Source organism: Cyclopterus lumpus, chromosome 1 (genome assembly GCF_009769545.1).
Source record: "Cyclopterus lumpus isolate fCycLum1 chromosome 1, fCycLum1.pri, whole genome shotgun sequence".
Lineage (NCBI taxonomy): Eukaryota > Metazoa > Chordata > Actinopteri > Perciformes > Cyclopteridae > Cyclopterus > Cyclopterus lumpus.
The window spans coordinates 11,648,760-11,674,080 of record NC_046966.1 but is presented as its reverse complement, the minus strand read 5'-3'; the positions used below and the strand labels follow the sequence as shown (position 1 = coordinate 11,674,080).

At 42.1% G+C, this 25,321-nt stretch overlaps 1 protein-coding gene across 1 annotated transcript; it reads right to left on the bottom strand.

Moving 5' to 3' along the window:
• Window positions 1–822: 822 nt before the first annotated feature.
• LOC117739443 (myosin-11-like) lies at window positions 823–23,703 on the bottom strand. The gene is given in 51 exon segments (XM_034545887.1): window positions 823–966; window positions 1,803–1,975; window positions 2,143–2,251; window positions 2,493–2,701; window positions 2,784–2,907; window positions 2,991–3,079; window positions 3,159–3,287; window positions 3,554–3,715; window positions 3,950–4,162; window positions 4,288–4,500; window positions 4,620–4,664; window positions 4,666–4,869; window positions 5,047–5,199; window positions 5,370–5,474; window positions 5,592–5,798; window positions 5,939–6,013; window positions 6,015–6,050; window positions 6,052–6,085; window positions 6,306–6,427; window positions 6,429–6,455; window positions 6,457–6,520; window positions 6,706–6,877; window positions 7,064–7,209; window positions 7,310–7,350; window positions 7,352–7,441; window positions 7,569–7,775; window positions 7,910–8,041; window positions 8,220–8,328; window positions 8,510–8,670; window positions 8,778–8,847; window positions 8,932–8,962; window positions 8,965–9,052; window positions 9,444–9,634; window positions 10,137–10,227; window positions 10,229–10,252; window positions 10,435–10,487; window positions 10,490–10,582; window positions 10,585–10,606; window positions 10,762–10,935; window positions 11,076–11,145; window positions 11,147–11,226; window positions 11,335–11,453; window positions 11,586–11,681; window positions 11,784–11,927; window positions 12,057–12,155; window positions 12,642–12,705; window positions 12,809–12,901; window positions 15,021–15,120; window positions 18,384–18,411; window positions 22,880–23,036; window positions 23,339–23,703. Coding segments are annotated over 51 exon segments (5,910 nt in total). The 5' UTR covers window positions 23,681–23,703; the 3' UTR covers window positions 823–836.
• Between the last annotated feature and the right edge of the window lie 1,618 nt (window positions 23,704–25,321).

Sequence of the window (25,321 nt, the reverse complement as noted above, 5' to 3'; positions counted from 1 at the left end):
TAACATGATCAAATGAGAATGAGTTGGTTTCTGGGTGACATGGGGCTTTTTCAACATGTACAGTAAATCAGAACAAAGGAGGGGAAAAATAGAGAATGACGCTGCCTAATACTGAAATCTGGTGATTTTATAGTTGAGGCTCCATTAAACCTTTTCTAACCTAAAACATTCTGGCTGAGCTTGAGGAAAAGTAATCTAAATATATCTGGGCATGATAATAAACGATATAAAACCGTGACTTAAGAAAATGTTTAACAACTAAATATTTGTTTGTTGGGATACAAACTGCAGCACTGACTGGAAGCAGAGTATATAAATATCTTTCTACATATCCAATCTGTCAGTGCTGCTTTAAACAGCAGTCACAGGCAACAGGACGACAGTTGCTGATAAGAGATACAGATCCATATCCAGAGTTACACGATGTCTGCTTTAAGTTGTGGTGACTTATTATGGAGACTCGAGGTTTTGCTGGCAGGGTAGCGTGGTAATTAGAGGCACCTGTTTGTGTACAAAACTTGCATTGGAAGGAATCAGTCATTCAGTGCAGTACAAAACAGTGTAACTTAAAAAAATTAAAAGGAACTGCAAATCACACATCAGCATAGCCACCAAAACAACTCTAGACATCAAGTCCTTCTGATTATTGTGTATTAAGAAAAGGTGCTCTGAAACAAGACAATAGATCGGTACACTATCGGATGTTTGAGAATATATATATATTATAAAGTGATATGGAAGAACAAGATGGCGTAGCGGGCTTTGAAGTTATTCTCTGTTAAAGTGGCAGATGGTGCCCTGGTAGGTCATTTTGATATCTGGTTATTTGATGTCCCTCACTCCGCAGACTTGGTTCCATTGAAGTCACTTTGGGAGTCGGCCTCCTCATCTGAGGCGTCTTCGACCACCCGACGGCCGCCACCCATACGCCGGGCTGTGCTGCCAAAGGAGGGCTCATTTCCACGCCTAAAAGTGCCACAGAGATAGACACGGGACACGGATACAAACAGAAACATATCCCAACAGTGAGATGCGCGGTTATGTGACAGTTTTGAGGCTAGTTTAAAACACTTGTATTGCTGAAATACAGAATGTACAATTGTGCTTTGGTTACAGATTCAGCACGCTGGTTATCTTTGTAACTCATTTGACTCCTGGCTCAGGAAAATGAGTTCGGTTTATGGCAATTAAACCAAGCACTGAGAAAAATATGGCCACCAGTTAGAAATTGGTGTAATGGAAAGATCACTTGCTTCACAAAACGTTTGTGTTTTTCTCATTAAATCATGGCAGCTGATGAGCCATATTTCTCTCAGTTAGGCTCAATGAAAGAAATGATAGCATTAAGAGTGCATGGGGGGATGGGGCAACCTTTAGGCGCAGAGGTACCTGCTGTGTTACTCCTTGGGTTCAGGGATGCCTCTGGAATAGAGATGGACACCATTGTTTTGCTTGTGCTCAGTGAAGGCCACCAAACTAAATGCCACGAACATTTTACTCCTTTAAATGTCTGTTTACAACCCTCTAAATATGACTGTGGTGACAACGCACTCTTTAGCACTCAAATGTAAGTGACCTGAGAACAAATATCACCATTTGAGTTGAATTATTTCGCCTGAAATGATACACAAATACACAGACATCCTCCTGATAGCGACTATTTATCATTTTGTTACGTTTCCTATGTGTCCGGTTGAAGCGTCACAGGAATAAGAAGGTGAACGAGACAAGAGAAACAAAACAAAACTCCGCCCATCCAAGAAGAAGGAAAGACAGACAGACTCTTTGGTACTTTATTTTACCTGAGTTTGGTCTTAAGAGAGTTGACCTCGCGGCTCATGGCGTCGGTGGCCTCGGTGGCCTCATCCAGCTCCCGCTGCAGCTTCCTGCGGGCGGCTGTAGCGCGCTGAGACTCCTCCTCTGACTCCTCCAGCTGTCGCTTTAGCTGCTTCATGCGGGTATTTGACTTTTCCGCCTGGTGACCGAACAGAGGACATATACAGATCAGTACTCTTTCAACCGGCCATCCTCACTAACTTTTCATGTGCACTGGACTCAAATAGCCATCAACTCAAACACATGGATAAAGTGTGTTGTTTGTACAAACGGAATAAATGTGCATGGCTGCTAGAGTGATCGTACCTGGTCTTTGTACTGCTCTGCCTGTTTCCTCTCATCTTCCACCTGCATTATCAGTTCCTTGAGCTTCTTGTCCTTCTGGCGCACACTCTTAGCCGATGCCTGCTTTTCCCTGAGAGTTGAAATGAAAGAGTTCAGAGGTTAACAGTTCAACTGTACACAACTTTGTTTGAAGTGAACCATGAAGATGTATGTGTGCTTAGGACATAATAACATTAATACTAACTACAGTCTTGCTGGAAGATGCTAATTAATTCCTTGTCAATTAGGTTTTAGATGTATTTGTCCCTTCGGCCATGGTTTTATCAGTGACATAAAACCATTTGAAAACTATTTGATCAGACTTTCTTTACCTGTTTTCCTGCTCGAGCTGCTCCTCCATCTGTGCCACTTTAGCCTCCAAGGAAGTGATAGAGGACTTGAACTTGGACTTGACCTGATTCTCCATCTCCTGGAGCTTTGACTTCAGGTCCTTGTTCTGGCGCTCCATCTGCTGCCGGGCGCTCTCGTTCTTCTGGGAGGTGCTGCGCTCTGTCTGCAGCTCGTTGTTCAGCTGATCCGTCTGTATGCATGCAAGGAAAATAATTAGGCTTCTGCATGTTTTGAGCCCTTTATAACTCAAGTAGCTGCGACTGTCTGGTCACCTGCTGCGTGCTCTTCCTCAGCCTGTCGTTGAGGATCTCAATGTTGCTCTGCTCTTCCTCCAGCTCCTCCTCTAGCTGGGAGATCTTAGCTTCCAGACGGCGCTTCTCATCTGCCAAGGATGACCTGTACACAGAAACAGGTGTAACCATCACTTTGTCTTTGGACATTATTTCACAGACAAAAGCAACAGTAAAATCTCCACCCACTTTCCAGAGGAGTTGCTTGCCAGCTCATCAGATAGCTCGTCTCTTTCGGCCTCCGCCTGCTTCCGTGCCCTCTCAGCTGCAGCCAGTTCCTAAAAACACGTTAGTGATAAACCCTTTATTTAAAGCCTTTAATCTCAAACAATGTGCTTATTTGAAATCTGCTTTTACCTCCTGTAGCTGCATGAGCTCAGCTTCCAAACCCTTGGCCTTCTTCTCACTCTCCTTTGCGGTGGTTAACACCTCTTCTCTGGCAGCGCGGGCGTCTTCCAACTCCCTCTGATAGTCCTTCATCTGCGCCTGGTGGGAGGAATAGAAAGAGAAATAAGGAGTGCCTCAGAAGGGGATTTATTTACTAGGTTTATTAACAGAACAGCACTAACCAGAGTTCCGACCTGATTGTGGATGCAACACTCACATGTATTATTACATAAACGCTTTAGCTGTGCTGTAGCTACCCAATTACTACGTAATAACGAAAAGAAGGAAATAATATCTGCATCTAAAATCAGATAAAATAACATCTAAAATAAAATGCTGCATTTCGTTCGTTCCTTCACGCTCACCTGAAGCTTGCGGAGCTGTTTGATGGCCTCATCCCGTCCCTTACTGGCTGTCTCGATTTGTCCCTCCATATCTTTCATGTCTGTCTCCAACTTCTTCTTGGCTGCTGTCGCCAGGGCCCTCTGCTTACGTTCATCTTCCAGCTCTGTCTCCAACTCACGGACCTGCATTAGGTATTCATCATTGCTTGGATCAGGACCATTGATAATATTTTGTCCCAGGGTACCTGATGTGATATGACTTTTGCTTTTCGATGTTTTATTACAGAGAGTGTTTAAAACCCATGAGCAAAGTCATACACTCTGTCATTGTGTTACTTATGGATGGATTTATAGGGAAAATAAATGATTCCCCCTGGAACCCACTCAAGGACCCCGAGGGTCTGCCAACCCCATTACCTGCTTAACAAGCTGTCTCTTCTTCTCCTCTCCCATCTCATCTCGTCCCTGAAGGTCCCTGTCAAACTGGGCTTTCAGGGCCTGCATGTTGACCTCCAGACGCAGCTTGGCGTCCTCAGCCGCCTGCAGCTCATCCTCTAGCTCTTCCAGCTGGGTCTTCATCTCTTCCACCTGGGCCTCCAGACCTCGTTTGGACTTCTCCAGCTCATGGACCTGCCATCAATATATAGCTAAATTAACAACTATAGTTTGGTGTAAATAGCATAAAGTAATGAGAACAATCAAACCATGGACTTTCAGCCACAAAGACTTCTTGTCAGTCAGGTTCCATCACTAACATTTTTTCCCACATCATCCTTGGAGCTGATCAAGTCCTCCATCTCCATCTTCAGGGACTTGTTGGCTCTGTCCAGCTCTTCTCTTGAACCCTGGGCCTCTTCCAGAGCTCTCGCCAGGGACAGAGCCTTGGTCTCCTTCTCTCTGGCCTCGGCTTCAGCTCTGTCTCTCTCATCTGCATATTTACTGGAGATACTCTTCTCCTCAGCCAGCATCTGAAGAACAGAGAAAATGGAAAACCATAGATAATGTTGTAATGAATTAGTCTCATTATATAAGTAGTATTGTTGTGACAGTAATCTCTTAGTGTTACCAGTTTTCTGATTTAGCTGACCTGGTCAAACTTCTTCTGCTTCTTTTCCAGGTTGGACACGTTCTGTCCTCTGGTTGTCCAGGTCCATCAGCGTGTCCTCGAGCTCCTGCTGCAGGCGGTTCTTGGTCTTCTCCAACTTATCATAGGCAGAGGCCTTCTCCTCGAACTGGGTGTTGGCTGCCTCCAAATCTCTTTGCAGACGTTTCTTACCTTCTTCCAGCTGCTCGATGTTTCCCGTCATTTCATCTAGCTTCTTCTTCGAATCTGACAACTGTGCACGGAAGAAGACTTTAAGACACTAATTGTGAAGACGATAAATGCATTTTAGTTTGAGGTTTGTTCATCCTCTAATGTTTTTACTAAACCTCCACTTGCATCTCACCTACAATAAAACGTCACTGAAATTTCTCTTGAATGTAAATTAGCGACCCCTAATATGAACTCTGACCTGGATGTTGAGGGTGGAGACGTGTCTCTCCACGTTCCTCTTGGCCTCCATCTCCTCTTCAAGCTGCTCCTGCAAGTTATTCTTGTCATCTTCTGCTTGCCGCAGTTTTGTGGAGAACTGCAGTTTCTGACGTGTCTCCTCAGCCAGCAGCTCCTGTGGCAGCACACCAGGTCAAAGGGTCAAGGCTTTGATTCTGACCTTTTGTCAGGAAGCATTATATAGTATATTTAATTGTCACAGTAAATGTAACATGTAGACTGCATGGGTATTATATCATATGCTTATAGCATAAGCTCTAACAATTCTGCTAAAAGTCCAGTTACCTGTGAGTCTTGGACTTGGGAGGTAAGGCTGGAAACATCTTTGCTCAGTTTGCTGTTCTTGCCCTCTGCCTCATTCAGTAGGTTTGTCACACCCTCCAGTTCAATCTGTATCAAGACAAAGATGAGCTTTCTGCAACTTTCATTTTCAACACATCAATCTGGTAGCTTTTTTAAAAAATCATGTTTTTTTTAATGTGCATTTAGTTACTGAAAGTAATTTACAGTGATCTTCGAGCAGCGGTCTCCCAGCTCAGCCTTCTGCTTCTCGCTGTCGGTGAAGCGTGACTGTAGATCGGTCACCTGACCTTCCAACTTCTTCCTCTTGTGCTCTCCGTCTTGTTTGGCCTGGTTGAGTGAGCGCACCTCTATGGTTAAATCTGATGTCTCCTTCTCCAGAGCTTGTTTGGCCTTCTCCAGGTTTGACTTCACCTGAGCAGAGAGAAAATACAAGATCAATATCCTGTGTATTGTACCGGTACATATGAAAAAGGGGGAAGATTGCCTTCAGAAACAGTATGAAGTTTACATAAACAAGCTAAAGGACACTGTATGGAATGATGCAGACGTACTCGTTTGGACTGCTCCAGCTGGTCTGTGAGCTCCTCCACCGTCTGGGTATGTTTCTGCCTGATCTCCTGAAGTTGGGGACTCGTGGGTCCGGTTCTCGTCGTCGATGGCTTTTCTTCAGCAGGTTCACCTCCTGCTCACGTTTGGCCCTGGATGGATGGATCATGCAGATGTTTGTTTGTTTTACAAATATCACAAAAGCTGTCACTTCTGTTTTTCACTTTATTCTACCAGGAACCTTCTAAGAACACGGGCAATATTTATCAATGTAATATTAATTTTCTCTAAAACCTCTACCATAGCATACATTCTTAATAAGTAATAATTTGATGTCATTATATTTGTTTATGTCAGTATCGTATGACCAACCTAAGTTCCTGCTGTGTGGCAGTGGTGTCCAAGTGTCCTCTAGCTCAGACTTGAGGGGCCTCCAGCTCCTCCCCAAGGTCCCGTTTGATCTTCTCTGCTTTGTTCCTAGCCGCCCGCTCGGAGGTCAAGGTCCTCCTGCAGGTCGGAGATTGTGTCCCTCCAGCTCTCTGATCTTCTTTAGAGCATTGTTCTTCTGAGCGGTCTCATCTTCTAACCTGAGGAGGAAGAAGAGTCCATCGAAGAGGATATTGGTTCGCATGACAGAATTGCATCCAAGAAGTTAAACGTTAAAGTGCTACTCTGCCTCAGCTAGATTGACTTACTGGGCTTTGCAGATTCATGCGTATTGTCGATGAAAGCTGTAAATTAATTCTACTTTTGTCACTTCTTCGGACTTTACCTGGCCAAGGCGTTCTGTAACTCCTCCTCCTTCTTTGCGAGCTGGGCTTTGAGGTCAGCGATCTGGGCCTGCAGGTCGGCTATCTGCTCTTGCATGTCATTCGACTCTGCGTCCAACTTACGCTTCAACTTATCCAGCTCCTGTCGGCCCTTCTCTTCCTTTTTCAAACGGACTATAAATACAGCAGAAAGATAACAATAAGCCCTCTGAGGCAAATTTGTGATATTGGGCTATACAAAATAAACTGAATTGAATTGAAAAAGCATAAATATTTTTTTCTTTTATATGAGTATAGCTCTGGTTGCAACATATTGGTTTTGAGGGTGCTAATACCCGACGATCCATAACAGATGATTACCCTCAAGTTCAGAGATCATGGACTCGTGTTTATTTTTGAGCTTGGTGAGGTTCTTTGACTTCTCCTCTTCCTCTGCCAGGTTGGAACTGAAGTCTGCAATCCTCTCCTCCATCACTTTCCTCTCCTACAAAACAAGAGTAGGTAATCTATTTTCTGAAATCCTTTGACATATTAACTCTCTTACTAAGTGACTGACCAATATAAATGTCTCAGATAAAGGCTGTTTGTCCATTCTTACCTTCCTGCAGCTTGTTGTTGTGGTCCTCCATCACCAAGATGTCGTCCTCCCAGCTTTTTGACCTTCCCATCACAGGTAACCTTCTCCAGCTGCAGCTTTTGACGGGCATCTTCCTCCTCCTCCAAATGTTCTTCCAATTCCTAAGAAAAACACGGCAGCCTCACGTTCAGCTGCTATTTTCTCACATTATCAGAGCATACACAGCTGAGCATCTATACAACAGCTACAAGAAACACTAAGTTAAGAACAAGAAAGAGATGTATAGACCTGCATCTGCTGTTGCATCTTCTTCTTATCCACCAACAGTGTCTGAGCACGTTCTTCCTCTTCATCCAGTCTCGCCTCCATCTCATGGAGGATCTCCTCTAACTCCTGCTTCTTAGACGCCAGGCGAACCCTCATCTCCTCAGCCTCGGCATACAGCTCTGTCTCGGCTTGAAGCTGCTCCTGCAGTGCGTTCCTTTCCTCCAAAACCTGGAGCAGACAGATCAGATAAAATTGGGCTCAGCTTCATTGGTAGACTTTTAAAAGGACCGTATTCTTATTGGCTTGGTTTCACTCATGTATTCAATGAAACACTGAAAATACTTTGAGATGTTGTCCTTTACCGATGTGTGTTTCAAGGTGATCTCCTTCAGCTCAACTTCAGTCTTTACAGCAATTTCTTTGGCTTTCAGCAGCTCTTCGTCCTTCAAACCCATCTCCTCCTCCTGGCGTGTCACTTGCAGCAGAGGCTTGACCTGAGGTTCACGAGGATGGGCATCGACACATTGTAAACATAGGGTATAAGTGATGTAAGGCTGAGTTTGTCATTTATGAAGAACTCATTTTACCACTATAATACAAACATTAGAAAAGCTTAACAAACTGGGGTTTACTGTGATTTTGTTGCATTATTCTGCAGAATGATTAGCTGACCTTTGTGAAGAGCCTCCACCACTGCCAGTTCCTTAGTTTGAGGTAGGCAGCGCAGTTCCTCTGGATCACTTTCATGGCTGTGAGTTGCTGTTGCCTCTTGGAAAATGCCCTTTAAAAATACAGTGAAATCAATATACTATGTATGATACAAAGCAAACTTTCTAATTGATAGTGATAAAACATTTAAAAAGTACAAACACGTGATGAAAGCCTCCTCTACTGTTACAAAATACTCTCTAAAAGACTAGATATTATGAGAAATAGGTGAGAGGAGGCTTGTGTATTCATACTTTCTGGCCAGGAATCCTCTAGCCTGGGACTGGAAAGCGATGATGACCACAGTGATCTTCAGATCTCTCTCCTCCTCCAGCTGGGCCAGCACTCCTGTGCGGAAGAAGATCTTACTCAGTCCGATCCTGTACAGGTTGGGGTCCAAGTCCAGATGCTTGATCTACACGACAGGAGATCAAAGGAGATCAAAGGAGGCTCACACAGTGTATGAAAACTTCTAATTGAACGTAAGTATAAACATTTTTATTTTGTGAACTAGTGGTTTACCATGAGGCAGCAGGCTTGTTTTCCATCATAAAACCTTTGGGGATAGCACCTCGCTGCCAGGATCTCATAACTGTGAGACAGGAAAAAATACACACATACGTAAGGTTTACAAATATTATAATCTTTAGTGGCACTTTATAAGTTCACCGCTCACCGCTGGCGAAACTCTTGGAAGACGATTCTGTTGGAAATCCTTGTCGGCAGATTCTGATCCCCTCCAACACACCGTTACACCTCAGCTGCTCCAGGACCAGGAAAGCATCCAGTTTCCCGGCCTGAGAGGAACAGGATTTAAGTCTTAATACGCTGGGTTTGATAAAAGAATCTCACATACCACAAAATACGGCACGGTTACTGCTTTATCCGGGTATTTGTTTTCATGTTATATAAATCATGTTATGGCTTTATAAATGCAAATACATTACAGACAAAAGTGCTGTATTTTCTTTTACTTATTTCAAAACATCCACAACTGAACAAATGATCCTACAGGGAGCCAGAAAGTGTGGTAGACAGATCATCAGTCTACCACAGAGGCCAACACATAAAGACAGGTGACTGCTGCCTCCTGTTAAACAATATGACACATTATTTCATCATCTAGAATGTGAAATAGACTGCATGCTTTGCAATAATTAGTGTTAATGACACTGCACTTTTTTGTACCCTCTTCTCGTGGTTGGGGATGATGCATCTGACGAAGTTGGGCTGGGTGTTGTGCAGTGTGGTCATGAGTTTGGCCAGAGACTCCTTGTAGAGCTGTCCCACCGTGCGGAACATTCCCTTCTTGGTCTTTGAGCCGCTCTGTGAGCTGTCTGTCATCTTGGCTAGTGTGTCGAGACCCACCACTCTGTCCCCTGAAATAGACAACACAAAAGTTTGTGAATCCAATGTGTTGGTTCCTATTCAAAGCCCCTATGGGTAGAGTTGTCATCCCAGTTTCAAATTAATCTGATGACGCAGGGTTTTATTTGTAGGAAAATGAGAGAATCCAGATGAAAATCAGTGCAGTCTTTGTCTTGCCTCTTGTCTGTGGCAGGGCGGCGGCATGAATTTCTGTTTGCCACTGTGTGAGTCACATTTAAAAATTCCACAGATGGAGGCTTTAACCAAAAAAAAAATGACATCATTACATTTGAATACCAACTGTAATGTTATTTGCTATAGCAGTGGGTTTCACTATATACTTCTTTTTTTTTTGACCATTTCTGTTTTATTGATACACAGATACAGGAAAAGGAGGGGAAAGAGCGAGGGGATGACAAACAGCAACATCTAATTGCATCAGTGTCACTGCACTGCAATCTTCAACTGTCAGTCATGTTTGGCTAAAACCAGCAGCACAGCCAGACTTCTCACCATCTTTCCAGAGGTCCTGCACAAACTGGCTGGAGGAGTTGTTGAGCAGCGATGTGACGTTGTCATTGAGAGGGTCCATGTTCTTTGTCAAACCAGGCTGTGGCGTTATAGTCCACCTACAACAAAACAAAACAGCATCAATGTTAAATTGAGCTACACTTACATATATTATTTTACGAGTCATCAATAATCTCAGCAAGATTGTTTTCAATCATTTAACCAAATTACAACTCAACATGAGCGTATGAGGACACCATTCATGCTTTATCCTATTATACACACATCCCCTCATACTCACCCTCCCTGCATAATGGAAAAGAGAAAACTCTGTCTTGTCTTTGAGCTGTTTAGTTTGGCAAATTTCACATGGTTCCCTTGTGTGTTTGAGAGTTTCTCCACAAAGGAGACGTCTGTGGCTTTGGGAAACCAGCACTCCTCATCCAGCGAGCCAGGACGCCTGGAGGGTTGTTCTGCAGAGAATGTAGTGATTAACTAACATGCATATTATAAAGACACACCATACTTAATCACATATGTGCGCCAGACAGGAGAACATACTTGCTTTGACCTATTGAGGAAGTGGATTTAAATTACATTGTGCTTCTATTGTCTCAAGGCCACTCACCGGCCTCTCAATGAGCTCAATGCAGGGCTGCAGGTCAAGGCCGAAATCGATGAAGTTCCACTCGATGCCCTCTCTCTGGTACTCCTCCTGCTCCAGGATGAACATGGTGTGGTTGAAGAGCTGCTGCAGCTTCTCATTGGTGTAGTTAATACACAGCTGCTCAAAGGAATTGTCCTGCACAAAACACAAAACACAACTCACCATATATGTATTTTGTGTTTGTTACAGGACTCTTCTAAAAAAAACTATATATAAACGCATATAAAAGTAATCCCTCTCAGCCTATTGGTGTCTAACTCAACAATAATCCAAACCTCAAAGATCTCAAAGCCGGCGATGTCGAGGATTCCCAGGAAGGAGGCTCCCTGGCGTTTGGTCTTGTCAGGGCTTGTTGACTCGGCCCAGGATCCAGCGGAAGAGTCGCTCAAACACAGCTTTAGCCAGGGCTTCAATAGCAAAGTCAGCCTAACAAATACACATGAACAGTAAATATCCACATGGCAAGGTTGGGATGTTTTCATTGAATGAAGTAGCATTGTTCAAATGTTTCACACAGTGCACTCCCTGTATTACCTGCTCTTTGGTCTGTGCCTTCTGCACCACCTCTCTGCCCACTTTGATCCGAGGGGTGAGGATGGCACGTGTAAAGTCTGTCACATTGATGCCCTGCAGGTGACACACTTTCTGTGCCGCTAGAGAGAGAGAAGAAATATGGAGGTGCACTTAACACAAGAATGCTGTTTATGTTTTTGTACATGTACTGCTGTACAATTTGTGAATTTTAATATTGTTAACAAGAAAGTGAGACGTTGTGAGGGTCTGACCAGTGTTGTCTGGCATAGTGGCCTGCTCCTGGTTCCTCTCTTTCTTGAACTCAATGTTTCCCAGCTGCATGACTGTGGAGCACACCTTCATCATATCTGAAACACAAGAACATGAGAGTTAGCATCAAAGAGAAACATCAGTGGCACCTTCAAGCAGCCCATCATTCTCTTGCCAAGTAGAGTTAAGATCGCTGATACCGATTCTCTCCTCGTCGGTAAAGCCCAAGATCTTCATTGCCTCCATGGTCTCTTCATACATCTCATCGTCCTCCTGGCCGGTGACCTGAACATGGCCCGCACTCAGGAAGCGGTAATTACCGAAGGGCTCCAGAAGAAGGTCCTCTGAAAAATGTAGCACACAACATCAAACTTGTCATTAATGACTGACAGTGACGATGTACAACACATGGAGGTCAACCTGCATTAACTGTTTCAGCAGGATGTAATATTACTGATTATGCTTCAACTCACCACGCAATTTGCCCTGGACACCAGCAATCATGTAGTAGAAGATGTGAAAAGCTCTTTCTGTCTTTGCTTGTCTAATACAGCGAGACTTCTCCAGCAGGTCTGAGAGTTTTAGCTGTTAGAGAATACATACGCACACTGAGGAGGGTTTAATAGATCAAATCAACCTCTGTTTAGGCCCACGTGAAGATGAAGAGTTCAATGCTATTTCATGTCTAATCTGCCTCCCTCTCTTTGATTAAAAATAGAATGTTACATAAAGAATAATAATCTACAGATTAACATTAAATTGGCAACACTTTATTAAAAAAAAGGTGTGTTTTAAAACATATCATGCATACAAATAACATGTTTTTATAACGGCCTCATAGTTCAGTATTGTAAAAGTCAAGCAGAATTTTTTAGGCTAACTTATGCTAAAGAAAATGTTGAGAGGCAAAACAAATCACCTCTTGTATTTGAACTGATACTGAATTGATACTTAATATGAGATATCCTTCTTGAGGCCTTTGCCTAACAAAAAGTGCCTTTTTTTCACAAACAAAGGTTATTTTCCCAGATCGTAAAAAAAAAACACAGATAGGATACACGTCTCAATGTTGGCTCCAACGATGTAGCCGGTCACTTCAAAGTTGATGCGGATGAATTTACCCTGTGAGACAGAAGATGTTACAATGGAAATGCTGTAATTTACAAAACAGGCCCTAAATAATCACAATAAAAACAAAACTATTTCTCCTTCTGAAGATACTCACAAATCGGGAGGAGTTGTCATTTTTGATGGTCTTGGCATTTCCAAAGGCCTCCAGGATGGGATTGGCCTGCAGGAGCTGCTTCTCCAGCTCCCCCTAGTGACAACAGTGGTACACAGAAACATCACTATGACACACTGACGGGCTGCTGGAGGAGTGCAGCACTGTAGGCGGTGATCAGTGGGATGAAGTGGTTCAGGGTGGATATGGGCTGGGGAAGGTTTATCAGAGACAATATGAATTAATATAAACTTCCTAAGAAGTAAACCCACAAGCTGCTTTAATAAGACAGTAGAACTCCTTCCTAATCTTCTTTAACTTCCCTCAGTATATTACGTAACAAAGACACGTGGCCTGAAGACCTCTCATTCAATTCAAAAATGTAAAAAGTCCTAAAACAAGGAGAGGGCACTGTTGTGCTGGTGTGGAAACAGAGATGGACAAGTGAGGTTATGCTAGGAGAGACGCGGCATCCGAATAATTGTAACATTACAAAACCTTTGATGAATATTGCCAAAGCATTTGCATTCAACGTGTTGGAAAACTAAAATAATTCTGATTCACAAACAGCCTTCTGGAGATGTGATTTGCTTCCAGCGTGACTGCAGAGCCTGCGGACTGGTAGGTGGAGCTGGGTGATGGTCAGTAAATGAGGCAGACACTCCTTCACTCTGCATCGAGCTAATCCACCTGATCAAAGGGGTCTGTGTCAGCCTAGCATCAAGGTCAGGTGCTGGAGATCTCTACCTTAAAAACACTCCCTTCAGCTACCCTGTAAACGAGCTAAAGCCACGAAGAGGAGAGGGGCACTTTAATATTTGAAATGGCACCGGTGAGAGGAAAACAATGATGAAGATTAATGATGGACATGTTCAGACATTTGCTAACTTCATCGATCTTGATCGTGAGTTCTTACTTCTGATGGTACTTTTTAAAAAAGCAAGGCAGTCATTTCTCTAAAAAGTCTATAAGAGTCATTAAAAGTCAATATTTTTTTATGTTTAAGGAAAAACTGGAAAGATACAGACCAGCTGAAGAGGTGCAGTTCAGAGTTGGCAGAGCAGAGGGGAGGGTCTTAGTCACTGGGAGAAATAAAGGAAAAAAAAGGGAAATAGAGTGCAGCAAAATGGCAAGAAAGCTGATGGGAAGGATTGTTCTTAAAACACTGTAAATAAAACGCTCAAGCAGATAACTAATGAGTCAAAATAGTGCCTTAGGTAGAGAGAAAGTGAAGGCAGAGAAAAGAGATAGACCCAATGCTGTTTCTTTTCAGGCGAGGTCCGGGGGAGTCTTGGAGTCTTACAGCAATCTGTACATTGTTTCCTCTGTGGCAGACACCTTAATAGCAAGTGGAAGCATCGCTTTGACCCACAAATTCATCTTTCCGATACCTTCACCAACGCCAGAGCAACACCACAAACCATCAACGCCTCGTCAGACGACTGCGATGCCATTTTACTCATCCTGACTTGAAGTGCTGTTCAAAAACAGCCAACGCCGCAAGAATGTCAGGTGAAAGGGGGCGAGGAGGGGGGCGGGGGGGGGACGGAGAGGAAGTGTGGGGAAGTCGTGTTTAATAGATCAGAACAGGACACGGGCATGCTCACACTGTGCTCGTTGATCTGTGAGAGACCCTGTTACTGCCGGGGAGGCTCCAATCTCATCTCCGCTGGCAGTGAAAGGGTGTTCATGAGAGGATGGATGACACACTCAACTCAACATGATGAACCAGTTCAGGAGTATGAAACACTACATTTCGTCCACTGAACATTCGGCAGGTTTGAGAAGTAACTGGTCAGCACTATGATGATGGTCATGCAGTCTAAATCAGCTGTTGTTGGGTAAGTTACAGACACGGCGAATGTTAGCGTAAACACCTTTTAACTCAAGAGAGGTAAGATTTGGGATCTCGACCCTTTGTGTAGACAAATTATCACAAACAGAAACAATATATTTGGGTAACTCAGTGACACTTTCTTCATGCACTTTTCTAACCTAAGGAAGGGACACACACAAACACTAGACACAAAAACACACTCCAGGCATTCCCCTTTACTCACGTAGGCAAACTGTGATCCTGATTGTTGCTATTTGGAGGAAATGGCGATATAAAATTATTAAAGCGGGCAGTTTCCTGCATATGTTGAAGAGTGAGGTAACTGGCCAACACATCCAAACTTTGAATACAACATGATCTCTTCACACAGATACTTACAGCACTGCTGTCCTTCTTGCCTTTATGCGAGGAGGCCACAAGAGCCAGATACTGGATGACCTTCTTGGTGTTCTCCGTCTTGCCAGCACCAGACTCTCCACTAGAGAGGAAAAAGTGAGAAGGGGATTAAAAGATACAGAGAGAACAAGAGGATAAGCAACACTGACATATACTCTGTTCACAGTTCAACAACCCAGTTTAATTGAATGGAAATGTCTGTCCAATGTCTGCCTCAAAGCATAATGTTATTGTTCAGTCTGCCTACTACACACTGATGCCTAGATCCTTTGACCAACTATCATGTTCATAATCCATACCTATACAGTGAGGTTATGTCCTTTTTTTTTTTTTTTTTTTTTTTAATGAACCATCTGCTCTTATTTTAGAGAGTTAAAGGAATAGTTAAAAAACAAGGTGGAAAACGGAAAGCATGTTTTTTTAAGAACATTGGTTTTGCCTTTGTTTGATATATATATATATATATATATATATATATATATATATATATATATATATATATATATATATGTTACACAGGTTGTATGTGCCTTACGTTTTAAGTTAGTTTTCACGCTAAGCTAACAGGCTGCTCTTGTAGAAACTCTCTATGCAAGAAAGAAAATAAATCTATCGCACAAAATTTCAATATATTCCACACTTCATGGAAACAAAATGTGTATATATCTGCAATAAAACCTTATAACGGTTACTACATTATGACAGATACTCTCAGAGTAGTCGGAAACCTAAACGTTAAAGATGTACTACCTTTTTTTAAGAGACATTTTATAACAAACAGAAGCAAGAGCACATTCTTTCCAGAAAAGGATCCTGGATACTTAGAAAGACAACGTTGAATGATACCAGAGCCACCGGCCAGCCGTCCAACACACAGAAACATCCTTCCATAAAAGGCATGGGATGCTCCATGTGTTGGCAGCCCTGAGAGCAATCTAATGACTTTGTCCTGTCCAGGTTTGTAAGGACATGTGACATCCAGGCTCCCACTGTGAGGGGCTGTTAGTGCAGAATTCATTCTGATGGGAGTTTTTCCTCCAGATGGTCTATCAAACTGTCACTTCCTGTGCGTCCTCATCAATACAGCTTATACTGACAAACATAAGATTATTTTAATGGTTTAAATGGATTAAAATACCATCAGAAGTACCATATTGCTAATATTCAGATGAGTAACTATGTTCTATCGTGATTTTGGAAAATATTCTTGGAAAATATTGAATATTTTAAGACTTTATGAAACAAATAAAGAGTGAGTTAAGTGTGCACCCTGTGATGGGATCTGTGGAGGCATTTTTTACTTTAAAGAGTTACACACAAGGTTGAGAACAACAGTGGCAGACAACACAAGCAGTGTCCTCAGTCATCTGAGCCCTCAGCAGGTTCAGAAAAGTGCTGTGCATCTGTATTCTTCTGCAACATCCTGCAACTTTATGGCCACTATGTCCATTTCGTCAGTCACACGCAATGGATATTAGACCAAGGAAACTGGTGACCCCACTGAGAAATGTCAACATCTCAAGAATGGATGTAGCAGCAGGCTCCCAGCTATTTCCCATGACAAATTATTGCTACTGTGTGGAGGAATTTGAGGAATACATTCACTGCTTAGTATTACTAGAATACACACAAATGCCTGTAAAAGCAAGCTGGGTGTCACTTTAATTGCTGCTAAGCATGGGACTACAGACTGCATTTCTTTGTACAACATTGTGTTGTACAATGACAACAAATTTAAGTTAAAACAGGAAATCCCACAATATTAAGTTTTATAAGTCTCCCATGACAGCATATTAACAAACACTTATAAACACTCATGCTTTAAAGAGGTCAGGCCTAGATGAAGGATTGCTGTAAAAACAATACCAAAGTGCAAATACGGTGTAATGAGACACACGTGTAAACATGCAGGAGGAGCGTGTCATACATGACATTCCACGTATCGCACCAGAAACATTGCTCCCATATATGGCTCCAGAGGCCTGCTGAGAATGAGACCAGCTGGAGCTCAAACTGAAATCTGTTAGGGACTGACTATTGTTCCACAGAGAAAGCAGAGTTTGTATTTCAGGACTTCCAGTTTCTCACTTTAAACTTGTTTTAAATAGTGCTTTGTATCAAACATCTTCATCTTCACCAGAACTGTAAACAAATACTTTCCTGCACAGAGACAGGGATAAATGTGTGCAAAGAGAGCTTGATAGTTGAGGAAATGGTCTGATGATATCAAAGAATTTGCAGCATCGTGGCATTTGTACATTTTGAGTAGAGAGAACCTTGAGGGGGAAAAGCCCATTCCTTTCATCCCTTTTACTGGGACAACTGGATGCTGAGCAGCAAAGGTGCTACTGTTCACTCAGAACTAATACGGGAGATACTGTGATCTGGATGTTAATCCGCTCAGCTCCTTCATACTAATCCGTCAATTTAACTGTCCGTAGTAGACTCATAAATATATTACTCTGTAAGATGCACCATCTCTACTTGTTTGATTTGGTGCATAAAAGCTCTCCTGCTCCACATTAATCCTTCTGATGAAATAAACATAGAGTACATCTTGGTGGAAGAGATAAACATAGAACATAGAAAGAGATAAACATAGAACACATGCATGTGGATTGTACAGAACGTGAGAGTGGTAAGTAAGGGAGAGCAACCTAAGTGGCAATAGTTCAGAGAAAAAAACACAGTGAAACATGACCTGGGCACACATAGAATTTATCCAAAAGCCTATTAGGCCACTAAAACAAATCAATTGGTAAATGAATGTTGTTTTCTATTAATCTGAAGTTCAGGCCAGGCCAAAGATTAAGTAGGTACTGGTGCACAACATTAGATCCTTTATCCCTGGTTGTCCAATAGATGTCAAAATTCTCAATAATTGGTTTGAAGAGAATAACAATAAACAAACAAAATGAAGCAGAGCTAATCTGGTTCTCCCATCAGCAGGCAGGGCATCCTTCCTGACCAAGGGTCTGAGAAGAGAGCGAGGCCTCAGCCCTCTGGGACGCATTAACACTCCTCAAGTTTGTCTCCATTTGAATACAAAACAATTCACGACAACATTATCGAACAAACCAGAATATTGAGAATCCAGCCAGCCCCATCTTCAAAAAAACATCACAGTTATATTATGAATGATTTCTTGCTGGTTGAGTCTTGCTCCTGAGAGACCAGAGAGGTCATTTGTTTCACTCTGTGTTTACTCAAGCATTATGTAACTGTTCTTCCACACAAACACACACAGAAACATGCAGCCTTTCTTATGCTATGGATGTGACTTCCAAGAAAAAGGTTAAGGAGAGACGACAAGGGTGAGTTTGGAGGTGACAGATTTGTACTTACGTGCAGAGAATTGACTGGTCCTCACGATCTGGAGACACAAAGAGAGTTTATAGTGTGAGACAAGTTTTATGACAAGTCATTCACAAATATACAGAGAGTGAGTGTCCAGATCACTTGTAAAGGCATACAAGTCATGTGGCAAACCCAAAGAATCAATGACCAATACAAATATGTAATTTAATATTATGTACAAGCACAGCGACACTTTATTTTCTTCTTTTTTTTTTTTCCTATGTTTGGCCACTTGTGAAACCACAATCTCGTCTCCAGAAATAAAGATCAATCTAGTGTTAAACTTGAGACACCAGCTGGGACTCGGATCAAGGCTTAGAGGAGGCTCAGTGATTTGTAAAGGCTCCCCTGTGCCTAAAGAAACATGTCACTCCCATAAATACTTTGATTTTTAACCATGAAAATCAACTCTGAATGTGCTGAGCAATGAGTCATTCCATCGGCTCCACAAATGCTCCTGGGAGAACACAGTGAGTCCATGTAAGGCTATTTTGTATTTTGTAACTGCATCCTTCAATACAAAGTGATCCTGGGGGAGTACAGGAAGTACCGCTGAGAGAAAAGTTAACCTTGCTCTCAGTTTTCAACATGAAACCTCTTTGTAAGTGACACCTGAAAGCTTTACTGCAAACAACTTAGCATTTTCATCCAGTGAAGAGCATCATTAATGTGCAGTGTCATCATTTTTATACAGTGTTTTATTATGCTGTGTTAAAGTGGCCCTGCACTGTAAACTAGCACAGACTTGACTTTGGCTGCTGATTTACTGGATCCATTCCTTACGCACACACACACACACACAAACACACACACACACACACACACAAACACACACACACAAAATGCAGCATGTTCCCTCTCTGAACTTCCTAATTAAGGCAGAGAGGAAAGAGAGCGAGAGGGAAAGAGAACGAGAGAGAGAGAGGTGGCCAGAGTCGTGAGGTTTTGCAAAACATCCCAAATCAACACTCAGTCTTGCGCCAGAGATTCAGAGAGAAGAGACTGCAAAATATTAAGAATATTTATTTTCATATTTTTGTTCAGATTAGGTAAAACCCAAATCTGATGACAGGGGAGTGTCGATGCCTCTGCACCACAAACACAAATACAATGGGAGCACAGAAGAGAGCCTGTCAGTCACCTGCTGCAGAGAAACATTTAACGGGGCGGCAAACTCCCTGCAGGAATTTCAATTTTTTTCTCCTGGACATCAAAGACTGAGACACGATTTGAGAAGAATGGGATCTCGGCCAAGATTGCAGGAAGAAGGTCTCAAAGCTTAGGAGACTTATCTGGATTTGCTGTTGTTATGCCCCACTTCCACTCTAACATGTGAACTGTTCATATTACAACTCTCAGTGTAGACATCCTGCATCATTAGTCACTACTTCATGGGAAATCCCACTAATATATCAACAATAACAACTCTCCGCCAGCCACAGTGTGATACAATAAAGGCTCAAGAGGGGCTCATGGATGTGTAGATTTAGTCTTAACCTTTTGGTAGATGAGGACTCTTTTGCGCAAAGGTTTATTGAAAGCATTTATACTGAGACCTTCCTGAAGCTTTATGGTGCTTTCTTGGATGTACGCTCTTCATAATGTTTCAAGACCAAAGACTGTATATAGAGGAAGACGTAGTCACCCCGACTTCACCCATTGATTTGCAGACTACTGCTTTGAAGCCTTGACTTTGGCATTTTGGTCGTCTCAAAATGATGAAGTAAAAACACACTATGAAAGGGTTAAAGTTGTGACAAAAACACAGACAACTCTGAGACTAGACTAGACCATAATTTACTAAATGAACATCATGCTGTATTAAAGAAGACTTGAAACTAGCGGTTGAGACCATAAACTCATGCTCACAATAGTTTAAATGTAATATATCAAACAAGAAGTATGGTCATTTTCTCATAGACCTCTATACAAGCAGACACACTTTTTGAAACCAGAGGAGTTGCCCCCTGTTGGAACATTAGAAAGTTTAAGGCACCTTCACATTGGATTCACTTTTCATATCTGGAGGTTGTTGCTGTTCAAGACTCAGTAGTATTTGCGTTAAAATACTTTGGGATTAAGTATTAAGATTTCAACATATAATAAGATTAACGATCATATGAGACCAGCAAACCAATCGAGCAGCTAATTCCTTATTAAAACCTGAAAAATAGTGGCGTTAACTAATCACACCTGCGTCGTCAGACAAGCGCTTCTGACTGCCTATGTGTGGATTAAAAATAAGACGCGATTTCTGTTTGGCTTAAAAACAAGAAGTGATTTTCTACTGAAACAACAAATTTCAGCCATATTTTAAATCACATCTTAAAAGTCATGTTTTAAGATTCACTTCTGTGTGATCATTTTTATGTTTATTATCTCCTTTCTATAGTCTGCCTTTTTAATTTATGAACTGACAATGCTGTTCTGCTGACTTCATTGTTGTATTACTTTGTCGTAAAAAGCAGTTTAAAGGCATGTTTTGTACATCACATGTGAAAATGGTCTCCAGGCTGCAGCTGTAAGGGATCTTCTACAGGGATGAGCTGAAGAAGTGTAATCCAAACACCAATCAATCCTCCCCCTTCTTGTTTACTTGCGACACCCTGTTTACACACAATAGCTACATACAAAAATGTCCTGTGTACCGGCCGGGGCTATTTAAATTCCTCCAATGTACACATATTGGTGTCAGTGGCATTCTCAAAGTAATCCATATTTTCAAATTCCTAAAACTGATTTAGGATACTAATAATGAAAAGTGCTGAAAGAATTCAGCATATTGAACATTGAATCTGCTGTTATGGTTTGTCTATCCATAGATTACGGCTGGATATTGTTCTAGCTGTATTTTTCTCAAACCGGGAATGTACATTTACATGAAGGAAATCTATCTATATCATAAAGTATATTGACACTGTATATTAAAATTTGACCCAATACAAGCATAAAAGCTAGTTTATGCTTGTATTGGGTCAAATCCTCCATATCATCCAGATTGAGTGATTTAAATGTATCAGTTTCTCTCTTGGCAGCCAGAGAGATTGAGTGGTGTGGTTGGAGAAGATTTTGGATAATCCCACCTTCTTTGGAGCTCTCAAAACAATTACTTCCTAACTTTACTGTAAATCTTGTCAAAACATCCTGTTTCATTGGTAAACTCGTCAAACCTATTTAATGGAAACTGTATTTTTTTGCCCCCACAAAAAATATCTTTGGTATTCACACCGACCAAAAAAAATACAGTTAGAAGATTAGGAAGGCTGCTGAAACAGGAAATGTTTTACAGCCCTCCACCCAACTCCCAATCCAGATGTCAACTCCTCTGAGAGGACATCCTCACATCAACATGAAGTCCAGTGGGCACAACCCCCTGGACGCACAAGAAACAGCTTCTGTGGGAAACCAGCTGCTCTGAAGTCGTACCATTGCAGGCTTATCCAAGAGCCATTTACTGTAAGCACCACTCTGCCGAGGCCACTATCGTCACCTCTACAAGACACTGATTCTCAAATAGGCCATACAATACTACTTTTACAACTTACAATTAACTTTGAATTGAACTTGCAGGTGGAGCAACAAGGATAGTTTTGAACTGTGCATAATAATAATAATAAACACAGCTCTGCATATGAACTTATCAGCCTGACAGTGTTGGCCTGTTTGTGGTTTTATTAACCACTTTGTCATCATGACAGCTAAATGCTGCCAGCTGTCATCACTCAGACAGAAGCAAGACTTTTTACAGCTGATACCACAGCTCACCCTCACCAAGCTTTTTAAAGATACCAGCAAACACTCCATCCATCCATCCATTTTCAATACCGCTTATCCTCATTAGGGTCGCGGGGGCGCTGGAGCCTATCCCAGCTGACATAGGGCGAAGGCAGGTCAGCTGGGATAGGCTCCAGCTGACCTGCCTCCAGATGAAGTGTTTGCTGGTATCTTTAAAAAAGATACCAGCAAACACTTCATCCATCCAAACACTTCAATCTGACAGAAATCACCTGAAAACATATGAAGCCAGCAGCTTGCAACTGTAAACAGTTTGCTTGGTTATGTGTGAGAGTTATTGGAAGCTAAGATCAAAAGATAAGCTTGGCAGAAAATAACTCTGGACCAAGCCCACAAGAAGAGGGCCGGGGCTCTGAAGCAAATTTTACATTGTTGGCAAACGGTGGAATTACAATTCCGGCTCTGTCACATGATGCCAAAGACTTTTCCCCATAGACGTCTGTAACTGTAACTTCTCAGTATGAACACTCAAATAGCCCTTATTTAAATCATTAGGTCCTAAAAGTTGTAAAGTGTACGAATAGCCAAATCCCTATATGTTTCTAGTTTATGTTGTTTGTGTGTCTACGCAATGTGGTCGAAACCTTACACCACAAACAGAAAAACTACAAAAAATACAAAATAAATGATATTGCTGCTCCCTCAGAGGGAAATGAGTGAAGTAGATATCACAAAGAGAAACATCCTACCTTGCATCATGTTCCTGTAGGCATTATCAGCGATGGAGTAGATATGAGGAGGGACTTCATGTCGTTTCTTCCCTTTGTACATTTCAATGATCTTCTCTGAGTAAATGGGCAGCATCTTATAGGGGTTCACCACCACACAGAACAGGCCAGAGTACGTCTGAGAGAAAAGAACACCAGGTAGATGAGCGTGTGTGAGCCCTGTACATGGTTGCGTTCTTGTGTTTCAATAGTTGATAAAGATTCAATTACTGTTATTGAAGCTTATTTGGGGTCAATATTTGCATACACATTTATCTTTATATTATAATTAAAATCTGAGGTTGAAATTAGGATTAGGGAGTCAATAAAGTTAACAGAAAATGCTCATATATAGATACAAACATCTGTGTGTAGTTGCACAATGTTAGGGCGTGAATACATTATTGTGGGAGCATTTACATGTTTTCACTGTATACTTACATAAATAAGGCCAGAGAAGTACCTCTCACGGATGTTGTGCAACACGGAGGCTTCGTTCAGGCAGGTGAGCTCGGCCATGTCCTCCACCTTGCTGAATTTGGGCGGGTTCATCTTCTGGATGTCATCCTTGTTGACGGTCAACTTCTTGGTGCTGTCAGCCAGCTCCACCAGAACCTCGTCGCCATGCTCCTCCTTGATACTGGCCGCCTCAAAGCCATGCCTCTCCGATGGGATCCACACCAGCTTCCTGGCCGACCAGTCAGCCTGAGCCATGGGGCTGTTCAGGAAGTCTTTGTCAACAAAGAGGAACTTCTCGTCCTCGGTTGGGGCCTTCTTAGACATTTTGGGTTGTAGTGGAAGCCCAACTGATTTGTTTTACAATAAAAGAAGGGAGGTAGAAAGTAAGTACGGATGGAACTAACCAGAGGCAACAGAGGCAAAAGGGAACAAAGTAAGGCAGGAAGGAAGGAATTAAAAAAAGATGAGAGGGCATACAAATGAGGCTCACATTTTGCTGGACATATTGTTATTGTAGTGACACATCAATGTTATACTTAAAGTATTTTAGAAAAAACATTTCACAACTCAAACTTCCTGATATAGATCATAGATAAATAAAAAAAACCCTGCTGCTAACTAAGCACTGCATTATGTGATCAGTCTCTTGGTGTAGGAGACATGATACTAAATGTTCCTCCTGTATGTGATTGTTACTCAAAGAGTTCCCAGAGTGCAGTTATTCTCACAGACCTCCACCCCCTCACGTCCCTATATCACGTACACCACTAGGGAGTCGCACAAGCAACTCCCCCTCCCTAATTTAGATAGAAAGATTGAGGCTGGGCAATCGATTTGAATTAACTCAGTAATAAACAGTTCTCCAAAGAAACAACAGACTTAACTTAAATAACCCCAAACCATTAATTACTTAATCATGAAGTCAGTGCTTAATTGATACCATCCATGTTTTCCATCTCTCTCTCTCTCTCTCCCTGTCTCTCTGCTAGGAGGCTTCAGTCTCGTGCTGTGATGCCCATATATGGGCCCCTTCTCTGGAGCAGGACTCTTTTTCTGCGGACCTAAACAGCAAGGCAAGTGAACTCCCAAACAAAGCCCATATAGGGAATAGTATGTCTCTTGCTGGCCTCGTCGTTTACTTCAAAATGATAACAGCGAGGCACAGTGCATGAGGGGGGACGGGGCTTTAACAATCATGCTTCATATGGATTCCTGGCGACACTCATTTTAAATTGCAACAGGCAGTGGCTAAATTATGTCTGGGAGAAATACCTGCAGTGGGACATATTGTACAATGCAAAGGTGTAGGAATTGCACATTAACCAAACTCTATTGAAGTAAAAAAGACAGCATGGTAGCAAATATTTTAAATATATCAGCATATTCTGCAACATGTGTCTGAATGTGCAGCCAAACAAAATTGGTTTAGTGAGACTAATACTACATTGAAACAGCAGTAAGATTGAATTCTGAACTACTGAGGGGTCTGAACTACCGAGTAGAAAGTTGAATGGTTTCTGGATTATAGACAGGGAGCCACTCATGTCCATAGGCTATTACTTCACCCTCTCCATCCCTAAGTGACTGGCATACACTTTAATTAGGTGGGAATTATGTAAAAAAGCCACTGAGCCTTCCGAGAAAGCCTATAAAAGTACCCAAGGGACCAGCCAAACCAAACCACCCAAAAACTACTGAAATATATTGCATAAATATTAACTGGAAACACAGACAGATTTCCTATTTGTCAAAAACTGCAGCGCCAGCGGATGAGTCCAGTGAGCTGAGCATGGTTCTGAGGAAACGACCAGCTGATGCTTTGATGATAAGCTTTTTCTGCAGATAAAAGTAAACAAAGCTTTACTCCTCCCGGTGCTAAAGTATGTGCGGCCAATCAAAGCCTTCCTCCTTAACCCCTTTAACTTTCCTCACCACTTTGGCTCAATACTTAGAAGGCCTCCTGTC